Source organism: Taeniopygia guttata, chromosome 5, assembly GCF_048771995.1.
Source record: "Taeniopygia guttata chromosome 5, bTaeGut7.mat, whole genome shotgun sequence".
Classification (NCBI taxonomy): Eukaryota; Metazoa; Chordata; class Aves; order Passeriformes; family Estrildidae; genus Taeniopygia; species Taeniopygia guttata.
In genome coordinates, this window is record NC_133030.1 from 43,666,088 (window position 1) to 43,688,635 (window position 22,548).

Genomic DNA, 22,548 nt, shown 5'->3' on the forward strand with positions numbered 1-22,548 from the left:
TTGTCAGTCCGTGTTCCTGATGAGAATAATAACTTTATTCTCATTGGAGTTTTGGTCAGATTGGTACTTAGGAGAGGGAAGGACTTTTGATGGGTTTAGACCTGTGCTAAAATATACTAGTTGTAAAACTAACTTCAGGATAAATATCAAAACTGGTCTTGATGTAGATTTGGTGCCTTTTCACTACAGGTAAAGTACAGCTGCCATCTGCAGAGGATGTTGATTGGGCAGCACTTTTCAATTCAGAGAAGTGGCTAAAGCAGGAGGTGAAGTAGCTATTTATAATCAGGAATGCTGTGGTGATGCTGAATAGAAAATGCTTATTCATGTATTTTATAAAGCAACAGTTTGGGGATGCCCAGTTGCAGGTTTTAAACAAAGAAAAGCAGTTTCACATGTTTCAGAATAGACTTGGCAAAGTCAAGAAGGGAGAAGTCCATCAAAGAATGATCAGCATTTTGATCATGATGCAACCTCCACCAGTCTCGTTGCTGGAAGTTGTTGATAATGGTACTGTGATTTTTCTTAGTTCCTTTGATTCTTCCCTGAGTACCTGTGCATTGCTGCTGTCAGAGGCTTGACTCTGATGTCTGCCTTGCTCCATTAGTGAAGCTGCTGGCTTAGGTAGCCTAGCAGTTGTTACTGATGGGATTGTCTGGGTAAAGTGTCTTTTGAATTAGAATAATAAAATCATAGAAAATTGGATTGAAATAGATCACAAGGGCAAACTAGTCTTTCCAAGACAAGATCAGGTGAATCTGAAAAATTAATGAGAAATACTTGTCTAGTCTTTTCTTAATAGTCTTCAATGCTTTTGACAAGCTCTCAGTGGCCAAAGTAGTCGAGAGTCTCACTGCCCTGTTCCTACCAAATTTTTCTGACATTAAGCTAAAACATCATAAGTTTATTTTCATTCTCTCTATGGAGAATATGAAGGATGCTTTTTTATTGCTTGCATCTGCCCTTCAGAAATTATACAGTTATGTATCGTTGTGTTCCCCACAAGACTGGGATCATGACTGGCTGAATGTAGATGCATGAAGATATTGTGCAAAATAGCAGGGAGCAAATCCTCTGTCCAGTGCCCAGACACCTAGGATGAGATACAGAGAAATTTCCTCCTGGAGTGCTCAGGCACTGTATCTAGGCAGCTTAAGTGAAGATCAACAGATTGTTTGGAGGGCATAGAGTAATTAAATTCCAGTTGGATTTTGGCTAGTAGTGGTATACATAACTATTGACTTTCCCCTAGCAATGTAGCCCAGGCACTGAGGAATGTACATGAGCATATTTGATAGGATGTGTGGGAGAGGATGATACTTTCACTGAAAGCTGTGAAATCAGCAAGCAACTTTATCTAAGAATAGTAATGATACAGAGTTAATTAGAGGGATTATTAGGAATTTGTTTTTCTAAGATTTTTTTTTCCTTACTGGAGTCAAGTAACTCTGCATTGGTTTCTGAAAGCAGCAAACATACTTAATCAATCCATACCATGTTGATATGAAAGCCCTTTCCTATATGGCCACATAAGAGTAGCAAAACCATAGTGGTTTGCCAATGTCACCCCAGCTAGCTTGAGCGCACATTCTGCCTGCATGTCTTGGCCCCTTAAGGTAAAGGCTTAACTTTTCTTAGTAGATAAAGGCTCCACTCAAATTTCCTATACATTAGAAAGCGATGTACTTGGACATAGGTCAGTTGACCTCACATTTGACCCCATGCAGAGGTTAGGCTGCCCACAATATTAATGTGCACAGTATGGAAAAAACGATTGGCGGCCTCAAATCACTGTAATTCAGATAAGTTTTGAAATCAAATTGCTTCACCTCATTTAAATCATGAGTGCTTTAAAATCACAATTTCAGTAGAATCAGCGAAGCTTCATTCTGCCTCTTTAAGTAATTTTTGTTGTTCTAATTCTGACATGCTAAACTGCTGTATGGTGTTCCTATAAGCTGTTAAACATCTGTCTCTTTCACTTCAGAGCTGGCTGCTTTTCAGTACTGGATGAATGAGTCCTATATTCACAGCTAATAAGTGCTTTGGGATCCCAAGTATTAGCTGTGCAAAGGCACAGTACCACAAATGTATGCAATTCTATGCAATGTATCAAGTGAATACTATTCCCAAGAGGCTGGCAGCCTAAGAGATCCCATAGGACAAAGAACACAGAGAAATGTAATTGATTGTAATGAACTTGTTTGTGTATGTGTCACCACTTATCTCTACTGAATAAAATCAGAAGTGTTCAACACTCCATTAACACAAATTACAGGGTCCTATTCTTCTGGAGTGAGACAATAAGGCCTACACCTGCTAGTACTCTGAAGTTCTTCATGATCCCAGTGTGTTGCTCAGTGACAGACATCATAGGCTGGAGTGGTCTTGGATTTGTTTCAGTATCCTAAACATCTAGCATCTTAAATATTTAGGAAATTAATCCTGTTGGAATAATTAGAAGGACACCAGGGATCCCTCCTACTACCAGTATAAAACAAAAGATGTTAAGTAAGCATCAAGAATGAAAATCATGTCACTCTTAAAGTAATTTTCAAGTCCTTTATGGATTCAATGGAGCTAAGATTTTAACTTTGGTTAACCACAAATACAACAATCTTCAAAGTGTCTGTCCAGTGGCAGCACTGTATCCAGGGATGTGCTAATGCGGGGAACTGATCTCATTACCGAGTCCCTCTTTACCCAAGCAAATTTTGTTATAAGGTGTTTATACAATGGGGATGCTATTTGTTTTTGAGTTGTTTTAACCCTTCCTGATGGTTTTGAACCACTGTGTACTGAAGAGAAAGAAGAAGAGTCTGTAGGAGGTGAAGTAGGACCATGTGTTCATCTGTGCAATAATCTCAGGGTCTGTGGTGCTGGGATGGCCCCAAGATTGTAGAAGTCCTTGTTTCCCAGCCCGTGCAGCCAAAGGAGGAGTCTGAACATGTAGGATCAGCTTCTCAAGGTTGTTTATTCTTTCTTATCTATAACATTCTTTCTCTGACCTGCTGAGTTCTGTCTAGCAAGGAGGTCATGACATTCTGCATCCCGCCTCAGGTGGCGTTTACATTATATACTCAAAATTACGTGTACGATATTTACAATACTGTGCCAATAGCTATCATCTATGTTAGACAGTGTGTCTCTACCTTAAACCAATAGAAAAATATCGCCATCACACCAAGACATGGACGACAAGAAGGAGAAGTCTAGGACACGCCCAAATTCTTCCAGCTTGACCCCTTGAACTACATTCTAAAAACCTCAAATGTCTACTTTTCACCCTGTGTTAACTCAACTTGCAATACTACTCAAACCCTTGTGGCTAAAATCAAAGCTACAGATGTTTTTGACTTCATGCCAGGGTCTTGAGACAGCCAGGGCAGCCAGAGGGATGTCCTGGACTCTGACACCATAACAGATCAGATTAGGGTAGAATGAGACCACTTGCCAAATCAGCATGTGAAATTAATGCTTTATTTGATAAAATATTAAATTAGTGAGGAATTTGCTTTTGCCAGTTTGATATGTTTCCAGCTGAATAAAAATGCAGCTTTTCATATTGTTAAATGTTCCATCAGAGCTCTCTTAGGAGGCAATCACCCAGTTCTGAGTCACCAACATCTCTTACTACCACACTTGAGGAGTTCAGGCTGGCTCATCATGTATCTTTTGAAACATTTCACTGACTGCCATAAATGCATCAATAGATGGTCTGAATGGTTTATATATATATATACATATGCATACACATACACACATATATATAAAATATGTCAAATTAAGTGCCTGAGTTCCCAACCAGTCATGCTTCTGTCAGTGAGACTCTGCCCATATCCATTTCTGTATTTGCAGAATGAGGAGAGCCAAATCTACTTTAGAAAAGCTGTTTCAGGTGTCAATATCTGAATAATCTTCAGACTATGGTAATTTTTGAGTCTAAAAGCTGGATTTCCTCTCATTTGGGAGTGGGTCTCCTATACAAAAAATGCCTCTAAGTTTTATGGCTTTTGCCCTCCTCCTCTCTCCAGATTCTTTCTGCTCCCCACTCGTCTCTGTACACTGCTGTTCAGAGTGAGAGCAGCAAGCGGATGCTGGAGAACTTTAGTGTCATTCACTTCTAGGTGCCTATTTCCACTTAACCTAGGATGCTTCTACCTGCCAGCTTGTTTGTGACTTGTGAATTCAGTCAGTATTTCACAGTTTAGCTGCCAGAAGACAGGTATCCACAGCACATCAAAGCAGGGGACAAGATTGAATGGATTGCAGAGATGGAAATAAAAGTAGGTCTCTTTAAATCAGGGTGATGTGTATTGGTAGGGCTTGTGCCTTCAGAAAGTTTATGCTGTCCTTGTCTTCCATCTGGAGAGAGAAGTGTGCTGTCATGATAGCTTTCCTTTTTTGCTAAACTTTATGTTAAAAATGTTAGAGTGAAAAATACCTCAGATGTTTCCTGTACAGACATGGAAATGATCTGAGCTATAATAACATTTGCTTTGTTCCCCCTGCTCCCCTTCATCCTCCACCCCACCCAGATAGATGGCTGGGGCTGCACCAGACGAAGGCAGCGGCCCTGCTGATCCCTCTTTCAACACAGCTATTATCATCAAAGAACAAAAGCAAACACTACTGGCTTGCGGCTCAGCCCTTTACAAAGGAGCAATAAATGGACTCTTGTGTATAGAATAAAGCAAGCACTGCCTTGTCTTACATTAAGAGGCAGACCTTTCTGTGTTTGAACTGCTCTGAGCTGAAGGAAGTGGAGAAACCTCCATCTATGTGTCAGTGAATCCCATGGTCACTGAATTTTTTTGTTGGCCATGGGTTTTGCGTGCTTCCTCCTTAATTGGAATGCTCTGCCTCCTCAGTCCCTGTGGCAGCGAGGAGGTCTATGTAGTTGGAGGAAGGTAGTGCTAATGGAAGAGGAAGAAGGTGGGAACACTCCTATTTTTTTTTATTTTTTAAACAGTCCTATTGTAAACAAAACAGAAAAACATAAAGAGAATTTGGAAGAACATCTCAGATGACAGGGTCTGAAGGAGAGTCATCTTAGGTCCCCAGATCTGGTCCCACTAGCTACATGCCATCTCTGTTATGTACCTTTCTCGAGGCATTAGATGTCTCCTAATTGTAGAGCCACCATCCATAAGGTATGGTGGGTCCCTTTTGTCAATATATGCAGCCACAGTTTTAATTGTGAACCAAAATGGAGTAACATTCCACACTGCAAAAGTGTGATGGTGTTTTCCATGAGGACTTATATTTAACATTTAAAAAAATATTTAAAATTTAATTTTTTTTTTTTTACTCAGGTGGTGTTTGGGCACTGGAACAGGCTCCCCAGGGAGGTGGTCACAACACCAAGCCTGACAGACCTCAAGGGGCATTTGGACAAATCTGTCAGGCACATGGTGTGGTTCTTGGGCATAGTGCTGTGCAGGGCCAGGAGCTGGACCTGATGATCCCTGTGGATCACTTCTAACCCAGAATATTCTGTGCTTTGTGATTCTGTGACTTGCATGGCAGTTTCACTTGTATGCCACAGTGGTATTTATTGTAGGGTCTTTTGTGAGGACTGACTGGTTATGTGTCATTTTTTTGTCTTAACAGAGAAAGCAGTGCTTTCTCTTGCTGTTTTAAACTAAAAAGCAAATAGTTTCACCATTTGGAAATCAGCATTTGCCAGCAGATACCACATGGGGGGGTGTCTGCAATACAAGAAACTCCTTCAGCATTTAGTATGGGAAGTAACACTAATGACCCAGGCTGCCATGTAGGTAAGTACTGTGGAAGTGTCACAGAGATGCAAACAGTGACTTTAGTGGCGCAACTAGTGTATACAGAAATAGTTTTGGGTAGAAACTTTGCAAAAAAAGATACAGCAAAAAAACCCTAAGAGTTAAATCAGTCAGGATGGGGCATGCCTGCTCTTAGGGACATTGGCACAAAAAAAAAGGCAGGTAAAAAGAAATCCCCTTGCTGTTACTTGCCATTGAGGAATTAAATTTTAGAGATGCTTATTTTAGCTTTTAGCACTTTATCATTTGCCTTTTAACACCTTCATGACCTGTTTAATTCTCGCACAGTTAAGTAAGTATTATTTCAAGCAGCGTACCATCAGTTACAGCCCACTGCCTCTTCTCTTATTTGCTTAATGTGTTTATCCCTTGCTAACCCTTGGCTAGCTCTTTCCTTTTCCCTTTCTATCTGCTGGTAAATTTTATTCCCCAGCCATCCCACAGATTTCCTGCTGGAGCAGAGACATCCTGGTGATGCCGCCTGCTGTTCCAGGCCCCCATTGATCGCCTGGACTGCAGAAGTGCCTGCTCCATTGTCAGGTGTGCAGGGAGGCTGAGAGGACAACATGGGTTGAAAACTTTTTACCTGCTTAGAATATAATTTCAAGCAGATGCTGGATTTTCAAAACCTTGGCAGTACTTTATGGTAATCACTTCTACCTCTTCTGAGATCTGTGATCATCTCTGACTGCCACTGATTTTTCCCAAGCAGCGCATCAACTTGACACTGCTCCTAGCAGTGGGCTTGTAAAGTCTTTGTCATCATGTTCACATCCTGGAGTGGTGTTTAAGGGTCTGCTCCTTCCTTCTGCCCTGCTATCACCTTCTTTTGCTTTCCATCCTCAGTGCCTGCATTGCTACCTGACTCTTGTTTTCTTTTCCTACTTAAAATGAATTACTTTCAGGTAAACTTTCAGTGCTTATTGTACTTCTAGGCCTGCAAGCCAAGACACTGGTTCTTAGATGCAATTATGGGTTCAAAGAGGAGAGGCAGCAAATAATCCACATCAGATCTGCCATATATGTTTAGTAAAAGCTATGGAATCTAAATGAATGTTCCACAGAGACTTTTCTTCAAATGGTTTTGGAGCCATTAAAGAGTGATAAGCAAAAAGTAGCATGCATGGGAATCACTCACCACTGAATTGCACGTGTCACAAGAGAACAAGTGGCACCAGTTTCACAGGAGCACAGTGGGTTTGGACAGGAAGGTGGAATACTGATGGAAATTGGAGGGAACACTGGGAGAAGAAGAATATAGCCTTAGACCTTAGTATGAAGCCAGTGCACTCAGTATGTCATGCTCCTGGATTTGTGGCAGAAGTAGTCTGGCATCTGTAGTCCAGATCATTAATGTATTTCTTTGAAGCTTTACTGGAAGGTGATAACTCTGCCAGCCCACTCCTGGTGGGTACAAACTTCCAGGGGAGAATGCTCTCTATGGACCTGGTCTCTCTGTTTCCTCAAGCAAGTTCTTTTTGTTTTTTTTTGAGGGCTTCATTGTAAGGAAAATATTAATCTAACCCTATGAGATTTCAGGGGATTCTTCCTTTTGGTATTATGATAAGTGTAGATTATTCAGAGAAAGACTAAACTTGTCATGCAAAAAAAGGTTATGAGAAGCATTTTGTTGAAGTACTTTCTTTGGGATTGGTGGGCTCTTCCCAAAACAGAGAGTACATTCAAATATATGCCTTCTCTGTTATCAATACTATGAATTACACAGTCTTGCTCCTCCCTTTTTAAAGGACTTATTTATTTTGAGATTTATGTGATTGGTTCTGAAATGTGGTCTTATACCACAGAGAGAAAAAGTATCAAATGACACTTTTCCTGAATTTATAATCTTGTGAAAGAGAGTATATGCAGAGCTCTGGCACACTTCCTTCTCCCCCACCTTTATTACTGTCTGCAATGAAGGATGGTTTTGGGAGATGATGGGCAGAAAGAATGAAAAGGAATGAGCTCTCTTCTACACTTTGGGACTATGTTGTTTGTCTTATACCTGGTCATAAATTCACATGGCCCCTTATAAAAGGGGAGCAGGTTCTTTTCTATTTTTCTGGAAACTTGCTTGAATTTATGTGCTATAGAAGCCTTCTGCAGGCAGGTTGGTTTTGGTTTTCTCTCTTTTGCATTTGTGTGTGTGAAAAACATAGAATATTTTAACTAATATTCTTACAGGAACTGATGTGGCTTGGTTCTATCTGATTCCAGGAACTCTCTCTCCGGACAGATATGATGGTGGATTCACTTTTACATGCACAGTGGAGAGGGAGCCAGTGCCTCCTCCCTTGCATGGCGGCGTGCTTGGATGCAGATGGGTGGCCTTCAAACAAACCTAATTACTTCTGGTTTTGCATGAAATTGATTTCCATGCAAGGATGCTGAGTTGCTGTGTGCATCTCTAATGGCTTTTTTTCTCTTCTCTTTCTTTCTCTTTCTTTTCTCCCTTCTGCTTGCCATGAACACACCTCGACAGATGTCAATCATATTCCAGGTAAGTGTTACTTTTGCTGAGCTGAAAGGCTGATCCTTAAGGAGTGGTGGTAAGTTACCAAGGCAGGTCTCATCCTGCTTCCTGCTGGACATCACAAGGTCTGGATTGCACAGGCTTTGCTAAAAGAAGGCCTTCATTGTAGCAAAGGTCACAAACTTCCCTCTTCAGAAACTACGTTGTGTTGGTCAGTTAAAGGGATGTTTTCTTAATGAAAATTACATTAAGAATGGTTGTTTGTATTGCTAATTGAACCTGGCACTAAAAAGTGCATTATATACAATTTATTTCTGATACATCTGTGTGTAGTCTGGTGTAAAAATCTACTTTGGTAATTTTCTTTCTCCTACTGCAGTCTACTCCATTTGCTACTCCCACTGATAACATGTTGAATTTCAGTTCTACTAAAAAAGTTTTTTTTTTATTATTTTTTTTTTTATTTTACATTTTTATAAACCAGTGAGTATCTTTCTGGCTGAATCTGAATGTGTGAGCTTATTAGGTATCAAATTTTATTCTCACCAGAGCACAAATGATTTGAAAGGAAAAATGAATGTATGTTTTGTGTGCTAGTTTAGATGTGAAGTGCTTTCACAATAGTGTATGTTACCACAGAGAACTCCAAACCTCCCTCCTCCATTTGCTGTCTCATTGTTGACAGGATCAGGGTCTCCCAGCTTCAGCTACAAATATTAGATGGACTAGGCCATTTTACTCTAGTCCACATTCTACAAGTTTCATTCCACAATGAAACTTTAGAAACAAATTTTTACTTCACACTTAGGCAGTTCCACCTGCTTTATCATTATCTGAAATAGAAATGAGACCTCAAGAAACCACCCTATATTGCTCTGGTTGGAATGGGATAATGGTCAAGTCAAAGCTCTTTTCCTTCTCAGCTTTCTGCTGAAGCAAGCTTTCTGCTTGCATCACTTCTGCTAAATCTAACCTGGAATGAGTTATCTGGATCTGTAATGTGTTCTCTGTTCAATTTGCTTCTTTTCTACACTTGGATAATCAGATTGTGTGCATCAGTCCAGAGAGATGCAGGGAGGGCCTGCATACCCATCACTTGGGTATTTTCCTGGCATATTTAGCCTTTTGGCTTCTCTCATCAGCCACCTTTTTGTTCTGCTGAGAACTCTGGCATTCTGTGTGCATCTGAACTGACAGCAGTGGGAACGGAAGTGGCTGAGTGGTGGCAAATGTCACCTGGCATGCTTTGGAAAGAAGAAGACTCTGTTAACTTTGATGTGCAATTTTTTCAGTTATCTATGAGGCTGAAACTGCACCAGCTCTTCCCCAGTCTGAGATGTCCAGGAACTCCTGTTTCTTCTTGCCTTGGCAGGATCTGACAGGCCCTGCACCAAAAGCTGAGTTACAAGTCTCTCCATGACATCCTGAAGGTGTTGATGTGTGTGGCAGAGGAATTGGGAAAGCTTGGCCTTGCTCTGCTCTACCAGTAGCACACATGATATTACACTGGTAATGAGCCTTGCCTCAGATAATGTCAGGGACATCTCTTGGTGTGCAGGAGCTGACAGCATCACTGGTAGGAGCCCAAGCAGAGGTGGCACACCCAGTGCAGGACTCTACTGCTGTTAGTGTGGGCACCATGGAGCGGTCCATCCTTCTGCTCTCTGACTGTGCTCTTCTGCCCTATTGTCCTGCAGTCTCTTGATTTATGCTTGGATGTGCATCTTTTATTCTTCCTATTGCTCATACATGTGTTCTTGTTTTCAGGACTGCTCTGTGCTTTCTCATGTGGATTTTTAGTCACATGTGGATTTTCAGTGATATATGAATCTTTTTTCATATGTTCTCTCAGTCATCTGTATATTTTCAGTCTGACAATTACCCATACCTCATTACAAGGCTCTGTCATTGTTTACTCCTGTCAGTCTCATCCCTCTGCTCCTCCCGCCCTAGGGGGTGCACCGGCACTGCTGTGGGGTTGGGTAGTGACAGGGACCTCTGGAGGTGGGGGTGGGGGGCTGGTCTATGCTTCTCCTCTGCTAAGCTATGCAGACCATCTAGCTATCTATATTGCAAGGACAGAGCCTCAGGCCCCTATCAAAATGGTTACTTTAACCATCTACTGTTTGAAAGACAAATCATGGATTTTATGTGCTTGTGGTAACTACCCACAGGCAGCAGAAGGGTTGTAAAGAGCCCATTGATTAAATAAGTATTCATTATTGTTGAATAGATTGGTTCAAACTGATTTCCCACTAAGAGGAAGTAGTTGTGAATAGGCTGGGCCTGGCAGCAGTGGGCACTGCAGAGTTCTACTGGGTGCAGTTACTCCAAGGTGCAAAGAGGTCTATTTTAAAAGTAAACAGAAATGTGTAGCATAAGCCTTTCCTGGATGTGAAGTCTCTGCTTGTGGAGAACCCTTCAGCAACAGGGGCTCATTGCCATATTCTTTTCAAGAGCAAACTTGATCCCATCTGGCTCATTTCACATATAAAAGAAGTTTGTCAGATGTCAGCCCACCTTTCCTGCAAATGTAACACCTCAGTTATAAAACAACAACACCACATTTTGAACAGTGCCCTGGAGTTGGGATTGTTGCTGTCTGCACTCGGCTGGGTCACTGACTCCTTGTGTCATGTAGAGGAGAAACAGCTTCTTTCAGTACTTAAGTTTTCCCTTTGGGGTTATAGCTACAGCCTCACCTCACATTCACAACCTGGTTTGAGTGCTGAGGCTGAGTATTATGGAGTTTAAGAGCCTTAGTACAGAGTTTAAGTGCCTGACTGGGAAGTGGCATGCAGCACAGACCAGAATGGATGTCTCTGTCACTTCTGCACAATATCTGCTTCTTTCTTTGCACCTTCTATTCTTTACCAGTGGTATAGATTCTGAAAAATAAGTAGTTGGAAAAAGACCAATACATCAAAGAGAAAGTTATATGCTCTGTCTCACTTTTTTTTTTAAGTGAAAGAATATATGCAGGAGAAAGAACTAAATATGATTTCTTGATTTTATGGAGGCTGTTACTGATACCTGGGGAGGGGGGTGTCAGAGTCTAAATACTACTTTTCCTATTCATACCATGCTTATTCCTATTGTGGGAGAGATTTTTAAATGTTTATGGGGGAGGAGGCTAAGAGATTCAGTTCTGGACATTTGGCTGTCATTATTTTACTGCTGACTAGTTTGCATAGAACTGAATGGATAAAACACAGTAGACATTACCTAGGTACTTCCCAGAGGAAAAATTACTCCTTGTTTACCTGAACAAATCCTTCATAAAAACACAGATATTGTTGAAATGTAGCACATTTTTGATCCAGGTTTTTAATCTTTCAAATGCCATCTTTAAATCCTTCTTTCCCTTCTTCGTCTCAGGTCTGCTGTTATAGCTGGTCTCCCTTACTCCGTGTCATAGGGTCATTTAAGCAGTACCTGCATGCTGGCTTCTTCTTCCTTAAAGGAAAACTCTGCTTTTGGCCCATAAAAATTATGGATGTTGGCCCATCTGAAGTTTCCTGTTTGCTGGAGGTACTAGATCAGAGTCAGATTCCTTTTATGCCATGTTGTCAATGCCGCTCATAAGGAGTTTGAAGACAGTGTGTATGAACTTGGGTTCTTCATAGGTGTCACCATTATTTTGATTATTTCATGACCTTTGCACAGGTACTCTTCCCTAATGTGATTTTCTTACACTGGAATGTGAATGATTTTAGTTGCATACAAAACCATTTGCAAAAATATGGTAGTAGTAATCACTAGGGTGAGAGCAAGCATTCCTCTACCCTAGAAGTATCTTTTAATGAAAGTAGATGCTTTGGAGGACGTTTATGAAACTGTGATAGCATAGGTCTTGTCTCAATACATTGGTGTTTCCTGGTAATTACTGTTTTAAGGACTTTGTGACCTGATGTTGCATCCAGATTTTGTTCTGCAGTCATTGATGGGCATATTTTTGCTGGATATATCTAGTCTTTGTTTTTCTTAATCCACTTGTATTTTTTAACTCCACTTATCCTGTGATAACAAGTCCCACTGTTTAATCATTGAAATCGAGAAAGTACTTTATTTCAGTTTTTTCTACACCTGTTACTTGAGAATTTAATTCAGTGGCTCTATATTTTGTGTTTCCCACAAATAAAGAAAAATACATTTCCTGTTCACCTTCTCTGTCTCAATTGGGGTTTTATCTCAATCATATATATTGTCAGAGATATATTTTCTAAGCTGAAGAATTGTATTCCATGTCTAACAGTTATTTTCCCAACTTTTGCACTTACTTGATCGGGTGCTCTGATTTGCAGTGATACACCTTTTGTGGATCAGATAAAATGCATTCCCTCTCAGGTCTTCCACATGCACTCTCACATTCTTATGTGCATGTGGCCATCTTTGCAAACACTTACATGTTTGTTTTCATGTTTTCAAACATCACCATTTTTGTAACCCTTCCTATTGAAATGCTTACAGGAGAATGCCACATGGAATGTCAGAATACTGTTTCTGCTGGGAGTCAAAGGAGATAGTATGTTTTTCTTTCCACTATTGCTTCTATAGATGTTGGGGTAAAAAACTTTCTCTTTGGTTTCTATCTCATGTTCTTATTCCTTTGATCACTCAAAGTGGATGCCATTCACCCTGACTCACTGCTCCTGATAGTGACAAAACCTATCCTGGAATTACATAGCAGAGGAAGAAAAGGGGATGGGAAAGAGGAGCTAGCACAGCTGTTGTGTGTAATTGGATTGGAAGTGGGCCTGCGGCTACAATAACAAAACTGCACTCCTGGCTGGGCTCACTGCTGGGGCCTGAGAGCAGCCCCTTGGCTGTCGTGCATGTCATGGTTGAATCAAACAGAGCTGACCTCCCCAGCCTGTGCTACTGCTTTGCTGGCTTAGAAAGAATAGGCCCCATGTACACCAGCAGCCAAGAAATCAGGTTACCCTCTTGGCAGAGCTGACCTGTGTAGCAGGTAAAAGGTCTGAACTAGGCTGCAGAACGATTTTTCTTCTTTTTCCATTCTACACATTTCTCAAGACAAGGGTTTTGCTTCTTCTGAGTCCCATTGTTTGGCCCTGCTGGAATGTCCTCTTTTTTGGTACCTGGGGATTCTTGCAGAATTTTTCTTGGACTTTTAGTTTTAGAGAAATCAAGATACCTATTTTATGAAGACCACATGGAAGACAAAGAGCTTGTCAACTCTCTTCCCTAGTAGAAAAGGGAATGGCCAATAGAGCTGGGGTATGAGGTTCAGAGTAGAGAAAAGCCTATTTCTTAAGGAACTGCTACTTTTAGGATATTTGGAAAGGAGGTGAAAACAACACTCCAGTACTCATCTGAGTGCTCTTCTCTATAGTGGATGACATTTTATTTCTGGAGGAATCACTGGTTTGCATGATTTTTAATTCAGCTTTGCCACAAAGGATTTTGTACTTATCCTGGACTAGAGGGTCTGGTGTCCTATCTCAGACCTACATTGCAGCTGGCCCTGCTATTGTCTGAATGGGTCATGCAGCCTGATACCCTGAAAAAAGATCTTCTCTGGGCAAACTTGCCCCAGGGGAGATCTGGGTTGCTGCTGCTGCCTGGCAGTCTCTTTTCCCACTCATTAAGAGCTTTTGGGCTAATCATTTGGTAGCATCATTAAAAGGGAAATACTGAGGCTGACTGCCATAACAGAGCAATTCAGCAGTGCGTGCACACCCACGCACACGTGCACACCCCCAGATCATGGGCCCAGTAGCACAAGACAAGCTATAATTAACTAGATGAACGAGTCTATCTTCCTTTGTTGCTGCAATCACTTGTCACTCTCAGCTGTGTTTTGTGCTGTCCTCACCTTCTTATGTTTTGTAGCTTTATTTTTCATTTTAACTGCTAAGTACTAATGGGATGGGAGGGAGCAGGATTCAAATTGTTTCCAAGGTTTCCCATATTTTCTCCTCCACACTGAAAATTGCCCCTAGCAAACCGTTAAATATGAGGACTGATGTTTAACTACATTGCTCTTTCATAGCATTGTATTCTGAAGCTACTTTTAAAAATGTCTTCATAAGACTCCAATGTTAGCCCTTGGTACTTTGTACAATTAGAGCCACTTAATTTTACTATTTTGATATAGAAAGCAGATGGCTTGCAATTATTAAAAAAAATGTAATTTGAATGTTTCTTTGAGATCAAGGGAACTTCATTTTAAACTTTAAGAAAATACTGATTGGGTAGTAGGTTAAAGAAATATTAAAAAAGCCTCCCAGACCTAAATAGGAAAAGTCAGTTGTGGCAGGCATAAATCATGGCCAGAGAGCAGAGTTTGGGTCTGTCTGCCCTCAGCAATGGACATATTATCTTAATAACAAACTGATGTTCTGAAGAAACAGACTGCTTTCTCTTCACATTACTGCTGAATGTTCAAAGAAGCTGGGCCTCGAGAGGCTGAGTACAAGCAGATGTTTATCTAAAAAACCTACTGAGAGTTTTCTTCTGAAGCCATGTGCTTGTCCTTACTGTCACTCATGTTTGAGGTTCAGGAATAGAAAGTCTCCATATTCTTGATTTTGACATAAAATTTCTTTACAGGCGGATAAGCCATTTATTTCTGAAGTTTTCCTAAACCTTTTCCAGACTACTTACTACACACTATTTTTGTTGGGCATCACTTCTGTCCAGCCAGTAAACTATTATAAGGATGACTAAATTGGTTTAGAAAAAGCATGAAGCCCCTTGGCTACTAGATCTCATGCAGATTTTTATCAACCTTTTCCAAGTTCTACACTGGCTGGGTTTCCTTATAGCTGAGACTATAATCAAAGTTTCTTGTTGAAAAAATCCAAGATTCAAAGGAAAACATGTTTCACCTGGGTTTAGGTGGAAAACCACATTTTCTTATAGGATTCTTTTGAAATAAGATGGCTATTGGCACAAATATTCTGATGTACAATATGTGAATTATGTGCTTTGGGGCCTAATGAGTTCATTTGTATCCTGAACTTGCTAAAAAATTTGCTTGTCTTTATGACTGCTGCCCAAATAGCATGGTGATAGGTGTCCCCATTGATCTGGAAAAATCTGGTCTAGTTTGCAGGTCTGAACAATTCTTACAGCTCTTGCACTTGTTTGTTGGATGCCATATTAGTTTCTTACAGTCCAATAGCAAGTGTTGCCACTTTCCACCTTGAGGTGGCTTTGACTTTTATTATTTGAAAATTGTTTTATTATCTTGTCATGTCTTGAAACTGATATAAAGGTGAGACAACTATGTCAGTTCACATTTTCCACGTTGATTTTATTCTGACTGATTTGAGGCCTTTGGTACACATGTTGCAAATGTCACGGATTTTATATCTCAATGGTTGAAGGTTTTGGTTGTTAATGACATTTTCTTGGAGATAAATATACTCATTTTCACTCTTACTTTAAAATGCAAGGCAGGAATATTTTCAGATGAGAAAAACTGATATTTCATCAGTTATATTATTATTTTATCTAATAATGAATCTGGAATTCTGTTGATATTCTTTGTTATTCTGTCAATATTATGATATTTCATTTCATTAGTTATATTATTATTTGTCTCATAATGAATCTGGAATTCTGTTGATATTCTTTGTTAAGATAAGAGTCTCTGTCTGTGGACAAGCTACGATACAATACTGGTTTTTTGTTCTGTCTCCAAGACCACTCTCTTTTTTCTTCCTATTTTAATAAAGGAAAAAGTAGCACTGGGGGGGAGGACAGTATTTTTCTTTAATCTCCCTGCTTTCATTGTTGAGTTGGGACTAGAAAAACCAAGAGGTACATACAATACCAGTACCATGGTATTTCAAATCTGCTGTGGTATTTCAAATCTGTGAAGGAGCAGAAAGTGCCAGAATATTTCTTAGGGATACTTTCTTTTACAGGTATTTGAACCAAGGCCAAACGAGGGGCCTCAACACTGCGTTTCTTTGGGGGATTGTTCACTCCTCAGCTCAGGCAAAGAGCTTGTGGGGATGCATCTGGCTGATGTGCCTGATGGATAGGGCACATGGCATTGGCCTTCTGGGGATAAGGACAAAAAGGGGTGTTGACTTTCCTGACCTTTTGAGATTTTTAAAGCTCCTCTGTGGCTGGTGGAGAGAAAATGGATCTTTTTCTGGTGTGACTTATGCTGTTTAATGTAGACTCTTGCTTTGAACCTTCTCTGGGAATTTGTCTTTGTGTCCAAGTGGACAAAACCCCTGCCATCCCCAGTAGTTGCTCCTGTTGATGCTGGGCCTCTTAGGTATGACTTTCCTTTCCCACAGTGTACAAGGCTTCAGGATTTCCATCTCCTCTTTGGATCTGATGTCCCCTCCCTGTTCAGCCAGCTTCTGCTGCATGTCATACTGAGACCTTCTAGCCTTTTCACTTTTTTGGCATTGGTACAGGGATTCTGTGCGTTATAGGTCCTAACAACTATACTTTTGTCTTCCTGCCTTTTACAGTGACTTTCAAGTGTCCATTTGATCAGACCTAAGATTTGCCTGTCAAGAATGATGGGGTCAGTTGCCATAAATAGAGACAAAAATTCAACCCACTCTCCTAGCAGAGCAAATGATTCACTGAATTACATCTTATAATTTAAACTAGAAGTGTCCTACAGTATCAAATCTGCTAGGTTTATTTATAGCTGAAAGACCTAAAAGAATCTAAATCTATGTTATGTTTCTGATTATTTTTCTAAATCCATAATAATCTTCAAGAACATTAAGGTATTTGCATTCCTTAGACTGTACAATTATTAATCCCCTTATCTGGCTTGAAGTTCTCTGTGGGTGAACATATTCTTAGGATGATCTGGATTTTAGATTTCTTCAGCCAATGCAAAGGAAAACCATGAAAGAGAAAGGAATAAACAAATTCAAACTCAGCATGCTGCTTGTTGAAAATTCTCATTCTAATAAATTCATTTGACACCTCAGCCTCCGTGAAATTAAAAAGTCACAGTCCTGTTTGATTAAAAAAACTGACTTAAAATATGGGGTGTGTGGTGTGTATGTGCATTGAAGGCCCTGCCATATTAAGTGCTATGAGAGGTAGGAAATGTGAAAAGGAATCAAGCTAAGGGAAGTTGGTCAGGGAACCAAGTATGAAGGGGGTGCCTCATGGCTTGAGTGTGTAGGACTTGATTTTTATGTTAGTTCTGTGATCTTGTGTCACAAAATTGATTAATGGGTCACTTCATGCTTAATGTCTTGGGTGTGGATATATATACAGGAATATCTAAACAAAATTTGTATGAATGCAGCACAGTAAACCTATTGGAAAATTGGCCTGGATGTAGAATTTGATTGAAACAAACAAGGTTTGTGCCAGAATAAATTATCAGAGTGGAGCAGCCCAAGTAAACACTACAACCTCATCTGCAGAGCTGACAATGACTGTCTCTGCTGAGGGGAACTGTGCCGCCTTCTTGCTTTACCTTCAGTTAAGAAACTGAAGAGTAGCTTTGGCTATAGAGCCATAAAGTAGCACACTGTCCTAGGAAACTGAACCGGCAGTTCTTCCCAGAAAGGGAGTGGAGGTGTATTTAAATGGGTTACAGGTGATTTTTTTAGTCCTTGCTATGTCTGGTGTACTGGTGTCTAATTAGTAAGTGTGAACAGTGTTGATAGACTCCTAAAAATACATGATGAAGCCACATGTTCAATAATGATAGCTTTGTGTATATGTATGCATTTAGACCAGAGGATTCATCTGAAGCAGGTGTGGTGTGATAATGGCATCGCTTTTACTGACCACTGCAATCTTGAATTTAAAGTCTCTAGCTGAGGAGAAGTTATTTTTGTATCTCTCCAGAGGAACAACAGCTCACTGCAGTCTGTCATTGCAGACCTTGGATTCCATAGCCCATTTAGCTATAGTGGTGTGCAGTGCCTCTGGAGCCACTCCCCCAGGGATGTGCTGAACTTCAGACACAATTCTGCCATGAGCAGCAGGTTTTTTCTACCAGTGTCAGATGCTTTCTGCTCAGTGTGTGGAGCAGTGCCTGCAAATGTTTGTGCCCTGTGTGCTACAACCATACTTGGTCTAGTTCAAGTATGTGAGCTCCAATCCTGACGGGTATTGGACTGTGACCAGTGTGCATGGATATTACTGCTTCTTTTCCAGTTTTGTTCTTTTTTCCTTACTTCCTCTCTCTGTCTCTCTCTCTCTCTCTCTCAGGCCTCTCACACCTGATGATGAGTGAACAAGGTAAGTCCTTCCACTTTTTCTTTGTTTCTGTCACTGATCATTCAGGAGCTTTGTCCCTGCTGCATTTCTGGGCTGGGCTTTGCATAACAAAAGCAACTAAGCTTACGGAGTGCCAGTAAGCCATTTGCATTTTTGCCTGTGTGTCCCATGAGCCAAGGCTTCTTGTCAACCTGGGACTCAGATGCTCAGGAGGGAGCATGAAATTATTCCATGGATAGTAAAAAGGTATGCATCCCTCTTCCATGCAACCCACCAATTTATCTTGCCATTTCTTTCTTGTGCCAGCTGTAATGACTCCCACTTCTGCTTACTAAATGTAGACCTCAACGTTGGTCTTTATTTTAAGAGTACAATTATTAAAAAAAGTATGTTAATAACCCTCGTGGCATGATCCTAACTCATTATGAATCCTGAGGAAATTTGCATATAATGGCCTGTAAGTCCTGTGTCTGCAATTTAAAATTCTCAAATACATACAGAACAAAATGGTTGAGAAGAACAACAGGGCTAACCCCGTATTGAGCTACAAATAGGATCTAGGCCCATATCAGAGATCACATTAATATTTCAGTCTGCACAGAGGTACAGATCTATCGTCTGTGACAGTATGGGATAATTAGTCCCACTTTGCACTGTGAGGGTGTGGTGCAAGAAGCTGGTTTGAACAGGTAAAGTGAGGAGAATTGTGGTTCTGTTTGCCTCTGACAGTGCCAGTGTCTTACTGGCACGGGTGCACAGGAGTTAGCAGCACTCCTGATGCCTCCTGGTCTTGTGAATGCAGGAGTGAAATGATTTAACACCTAATGCATGGTGTGTGCAAGTGGTACACTAGGAAAACCAGACCAAGTGTTTGGCCTATGGGAAGAAAATGTAAGTTTTGACTCTAAAGTCTGATGAGGCTTTCTTAGACTAGATGTACGCGAAAGCTTTTCGGCATTAAGTAAGCAATGTATCTGAGGATAGACAGTCCGAGGAATAAGATAGTACACAGTGCCACTGTAGGCTAAAGATTAATTAGGTGCTTGAGTAAAACAGATGTAATTTCTATGTATCTCAGAGAAATGTGGAAAGACTTGAGACATAATCAGTTTTTATTCTATTTTTCAAGATGGATGTCTGCTCTGAGGTCATGAAAGTTTAGGTAACAATTGGAAGTGAAGTAGGGGCTTACTTATCAGTTTCTATATGGCATAACATCCCTGTATGGTAGGAAAGGTAGGAAAAGACCACAGTGACCACGGTCAAGGCCATGGTGTTTGGAATGTGGAGCATCTGCGTAAACTCAGGAAAGCGTTGATCTCCTACTGTGTCCCCACTTACTGTTCAGCTGGGCTCATGGCTCAGAGGTTGTGCTTATTGAAGGGTCATCCAGCAGACAGGTCCCTTCAGCATGACATAGTTGCTCAGGATGCAGTTGAGTATGGCAAGCTGTTTGGCAGAGGAAGGTATGTTGGAAAGTGATCAGAACAGTTGATGGCCACTTTCATTCTCAAAACCACTGAATGTTTCTTTGGAGTAGACTGTGATTTAGCACTAGATTATGTAAACAGTTGCACTTGGACATTTAAATTACAAGTCTCAACCCAGCTGGCTCATGAAGACTTGCATGACCTATTTAGGTCAGTCATCAGCACTTTCTATACTCCTTTATCTGGCAAAAAATGTGGAAACTATTGGCTTCTGGCAACTTCAGCCACCCTTGTTTATCTATAACACATCAGGGAACAGTGGCTTTTCTTTTCTTGCCAACAAACTCACAGATACTGCCTTTTGATAAATATTTACTGTCTATAAAAATATGATGGATATAAAATATGTACATATGCAATGTTAACATTATATACAAATACATTAGCTCTAGTAGGTGGGATGTGTTTAGCAAATATATTACCATGAGATTTATTTTTTTCCTGTCCTAGTCTGTTGTTGCCTTTGCTGTTTTGAATTTGACGTGGATTGAGGCATATCACTGGTGTGGTATTGCATGAGCAGTTTGCATTTCTCAGTAGAAAATCAAATTAAAGCTTAACCAGGCAGCTACTGATTGTACTGTCAGTGGTTTAAGCTTTGCTTTGTGCTTTAGTTGTGGTGTGTCTCTTGTTTTTCCCTTGACGTTATGTTTTGTTGGGTTTGGCTGCTAGATAAATATGCTCATTTCCTTGTTTTTCTAAGTATGGCCAGTGACATATTTTTCTGTTTTTTTATGCTTCCTCCTTCTCCTCTCTTTTGCCTCCTCCATGGTGGACACCTCTCTTGTTCCTCCTCTTAACTGGATGCACACCTTCCTGTCTGTAGGTAGAAGTAAAGGTAGAGATCACATTCTTTCTAAGACTTCATTGCTTGTAAAATGTTTGTTGATGGGCACAGTGTATTTTTATGAATGTGTTTCATATTAGAACTGAATGCTTTTATTTTAAAAAGTCTCTTAACAATCTTCTGTATTGAATTATGGAGGAAATATTTATTAAGATTAATGCTTTGAGGCCTTCCTTAGAGGTGTTATTTTCTCCCTATTCACACTAAATATGGGCTGTGCAGTGTCAGGCCATCTGTAGCTGATGATGCTGGGGTGCAAAGGGTTCATCAATTTGGTCAAGGATAGAGCCGTAGGCCTGTGAGCTCACCCTGCTGACACTTGCTCTAGAGTGATGCCACTGCTGGTAGCTTTTCTACTGGTGTTGGTGTCAGCAGAACCTGGGCTTGTCCAATACTATTCAGCAATGGAGGTTTTTTGAGAAATTGTTTCTTCCCCTGGCTCTGCTTCCCATTATTCAAAGGTGTTTTTCAAAGAGAAATTGAGTTGCAAAAAAGCTACAGAGGAAGCAGAAGTAATCAGCACTGTTAAACAGAGGTCCATTTCCTTTGCAGCCCAGTACAGCACAGGGCATGCTAGACTTCTCTGGGGCTCCAACCTGCTCTTCAGCAGTTCACACCTATCTTAGGCATGCTGAGGGCAGTCCCTCAAAACTTATCCCTTATCAAAACTGCCAAAAAGGCAAAATGCTGCAAACTTGATCTAGGTCTTCAGCTGGACTGGAAGGAAAAGTAAAGATTGATTGATAAGTTATAAACATGGCTTGATAAAAATCTTGGTTTTGATCCTATTTCCCAATGAGAAAGATTAAAAAGTTTTGTTATGCTGAGGCTTGCTCTGCTCCAATGAATACACTGCTGGAAAATCTGATATATTTATTACCATGATTTGAACACGTTGGATGATGTTGCTGTGTCCATGCCAGTAAGACACTGGGGAATGAAATGACTGGTTGTGCAGCTCTGAATTTGAGAGGGATATGAGCTCAGAGGATTTGTTCATAATAACTTTCCTTTGAGGCACAAGCAGTCTCTGCTTAATAATTACTATTGTAATATCTGAGTTCTGGGGAGCACAAAGGCATATTAAACACCTTAATTTGTATGATTCCTTTTCTGATGCCCAGCTTTCTTCTAACAATTTTGTATTGTTGAATTCTCTGTGGAGTGCATAATGTAATCAATATTATTTGTTCTACTTTGAGGTTGTAAAAATATTCCAATAATTAAATTAATAGTTTTTATATTCTCTCCAAACTTGGATGATGGAGGGTAATACCTAAGCTGTACTCAGAGCTATCTTCTCAGTAAGAGGTAAACATCAGAACACAATAATCACATAAATACACTGTAAAAAAAAAAAAAAAAAAAAAAAAGAGAACCTGAAGCTCTAAACAGGCCATATAAAATGTTACTGTGCCTCAACACAGCTGCCAATAATTCAGTTAGCTGATGTATGGCTTAGTGTGGTTTAAGGGTCAGTGTAGATCAGGGCAAGTCTTGTGTGATGTTAGTTCATGTTCTTTTCTTGGGTGGTATTTATGCCTCAGGCCGGCCTGTGTAGAACTAAACTGAAAGTCTTCTCCAAGGCAAATCTCCTAACTGAGCTGGTAGGCATGAGGATTATAACATAGAGTCCACAATTAATTCATATGTACTGAAGCGTAATTTATTGTGTCATTGAGTGAAAATATAATTTCACTTCCTTATGTGTAGTTTTTAGCTCTAGTTATTGCAAGTGATATTGTC

At 40.3% G+C, this 22,548-nt stretch overlaps 1 protein-coding gene across 35 annotated transcripts in view; it reads left to right on the forward strand.

The window, feature by feature from the left end:
- NRXN3 (neurexin 3) overlaps positions 1–22,548 on the forward strand; it is a 958,542-nt gene that overhangs the window by 76,781 nt on the left and 859,213 nt on the right. For 24 of the 35 annotated variants that reach the window (XR_012056601.1, XR_012056602.1, XR_012056603.1 and 21 more), the window contains 3 exons: positions 8,284–8,301; positions 18,457–18,486; positions 20,782–20,793. Coding sequence is in view for 32 of the 35 variants with exons in the window: in XM_072930751.1 (XP_072786852.1) it covers positions 8,284–8,301; positions 18,457–18,486; positions 20,782–20,793 (60 nt within the window). In the remaining 3 variants the exon portion in view is untranslated. The remainder of the gene's footprint in view (positions 1–8,283; positions 8,302–18,456; positions 18,487–20,781; positions 20,794–22,548) is intronic. The other 11 variants (XM_072930753.1, XM_072930757.1, XM_072930764.1 and 8 more) reach the window with 1 other exon arrangement.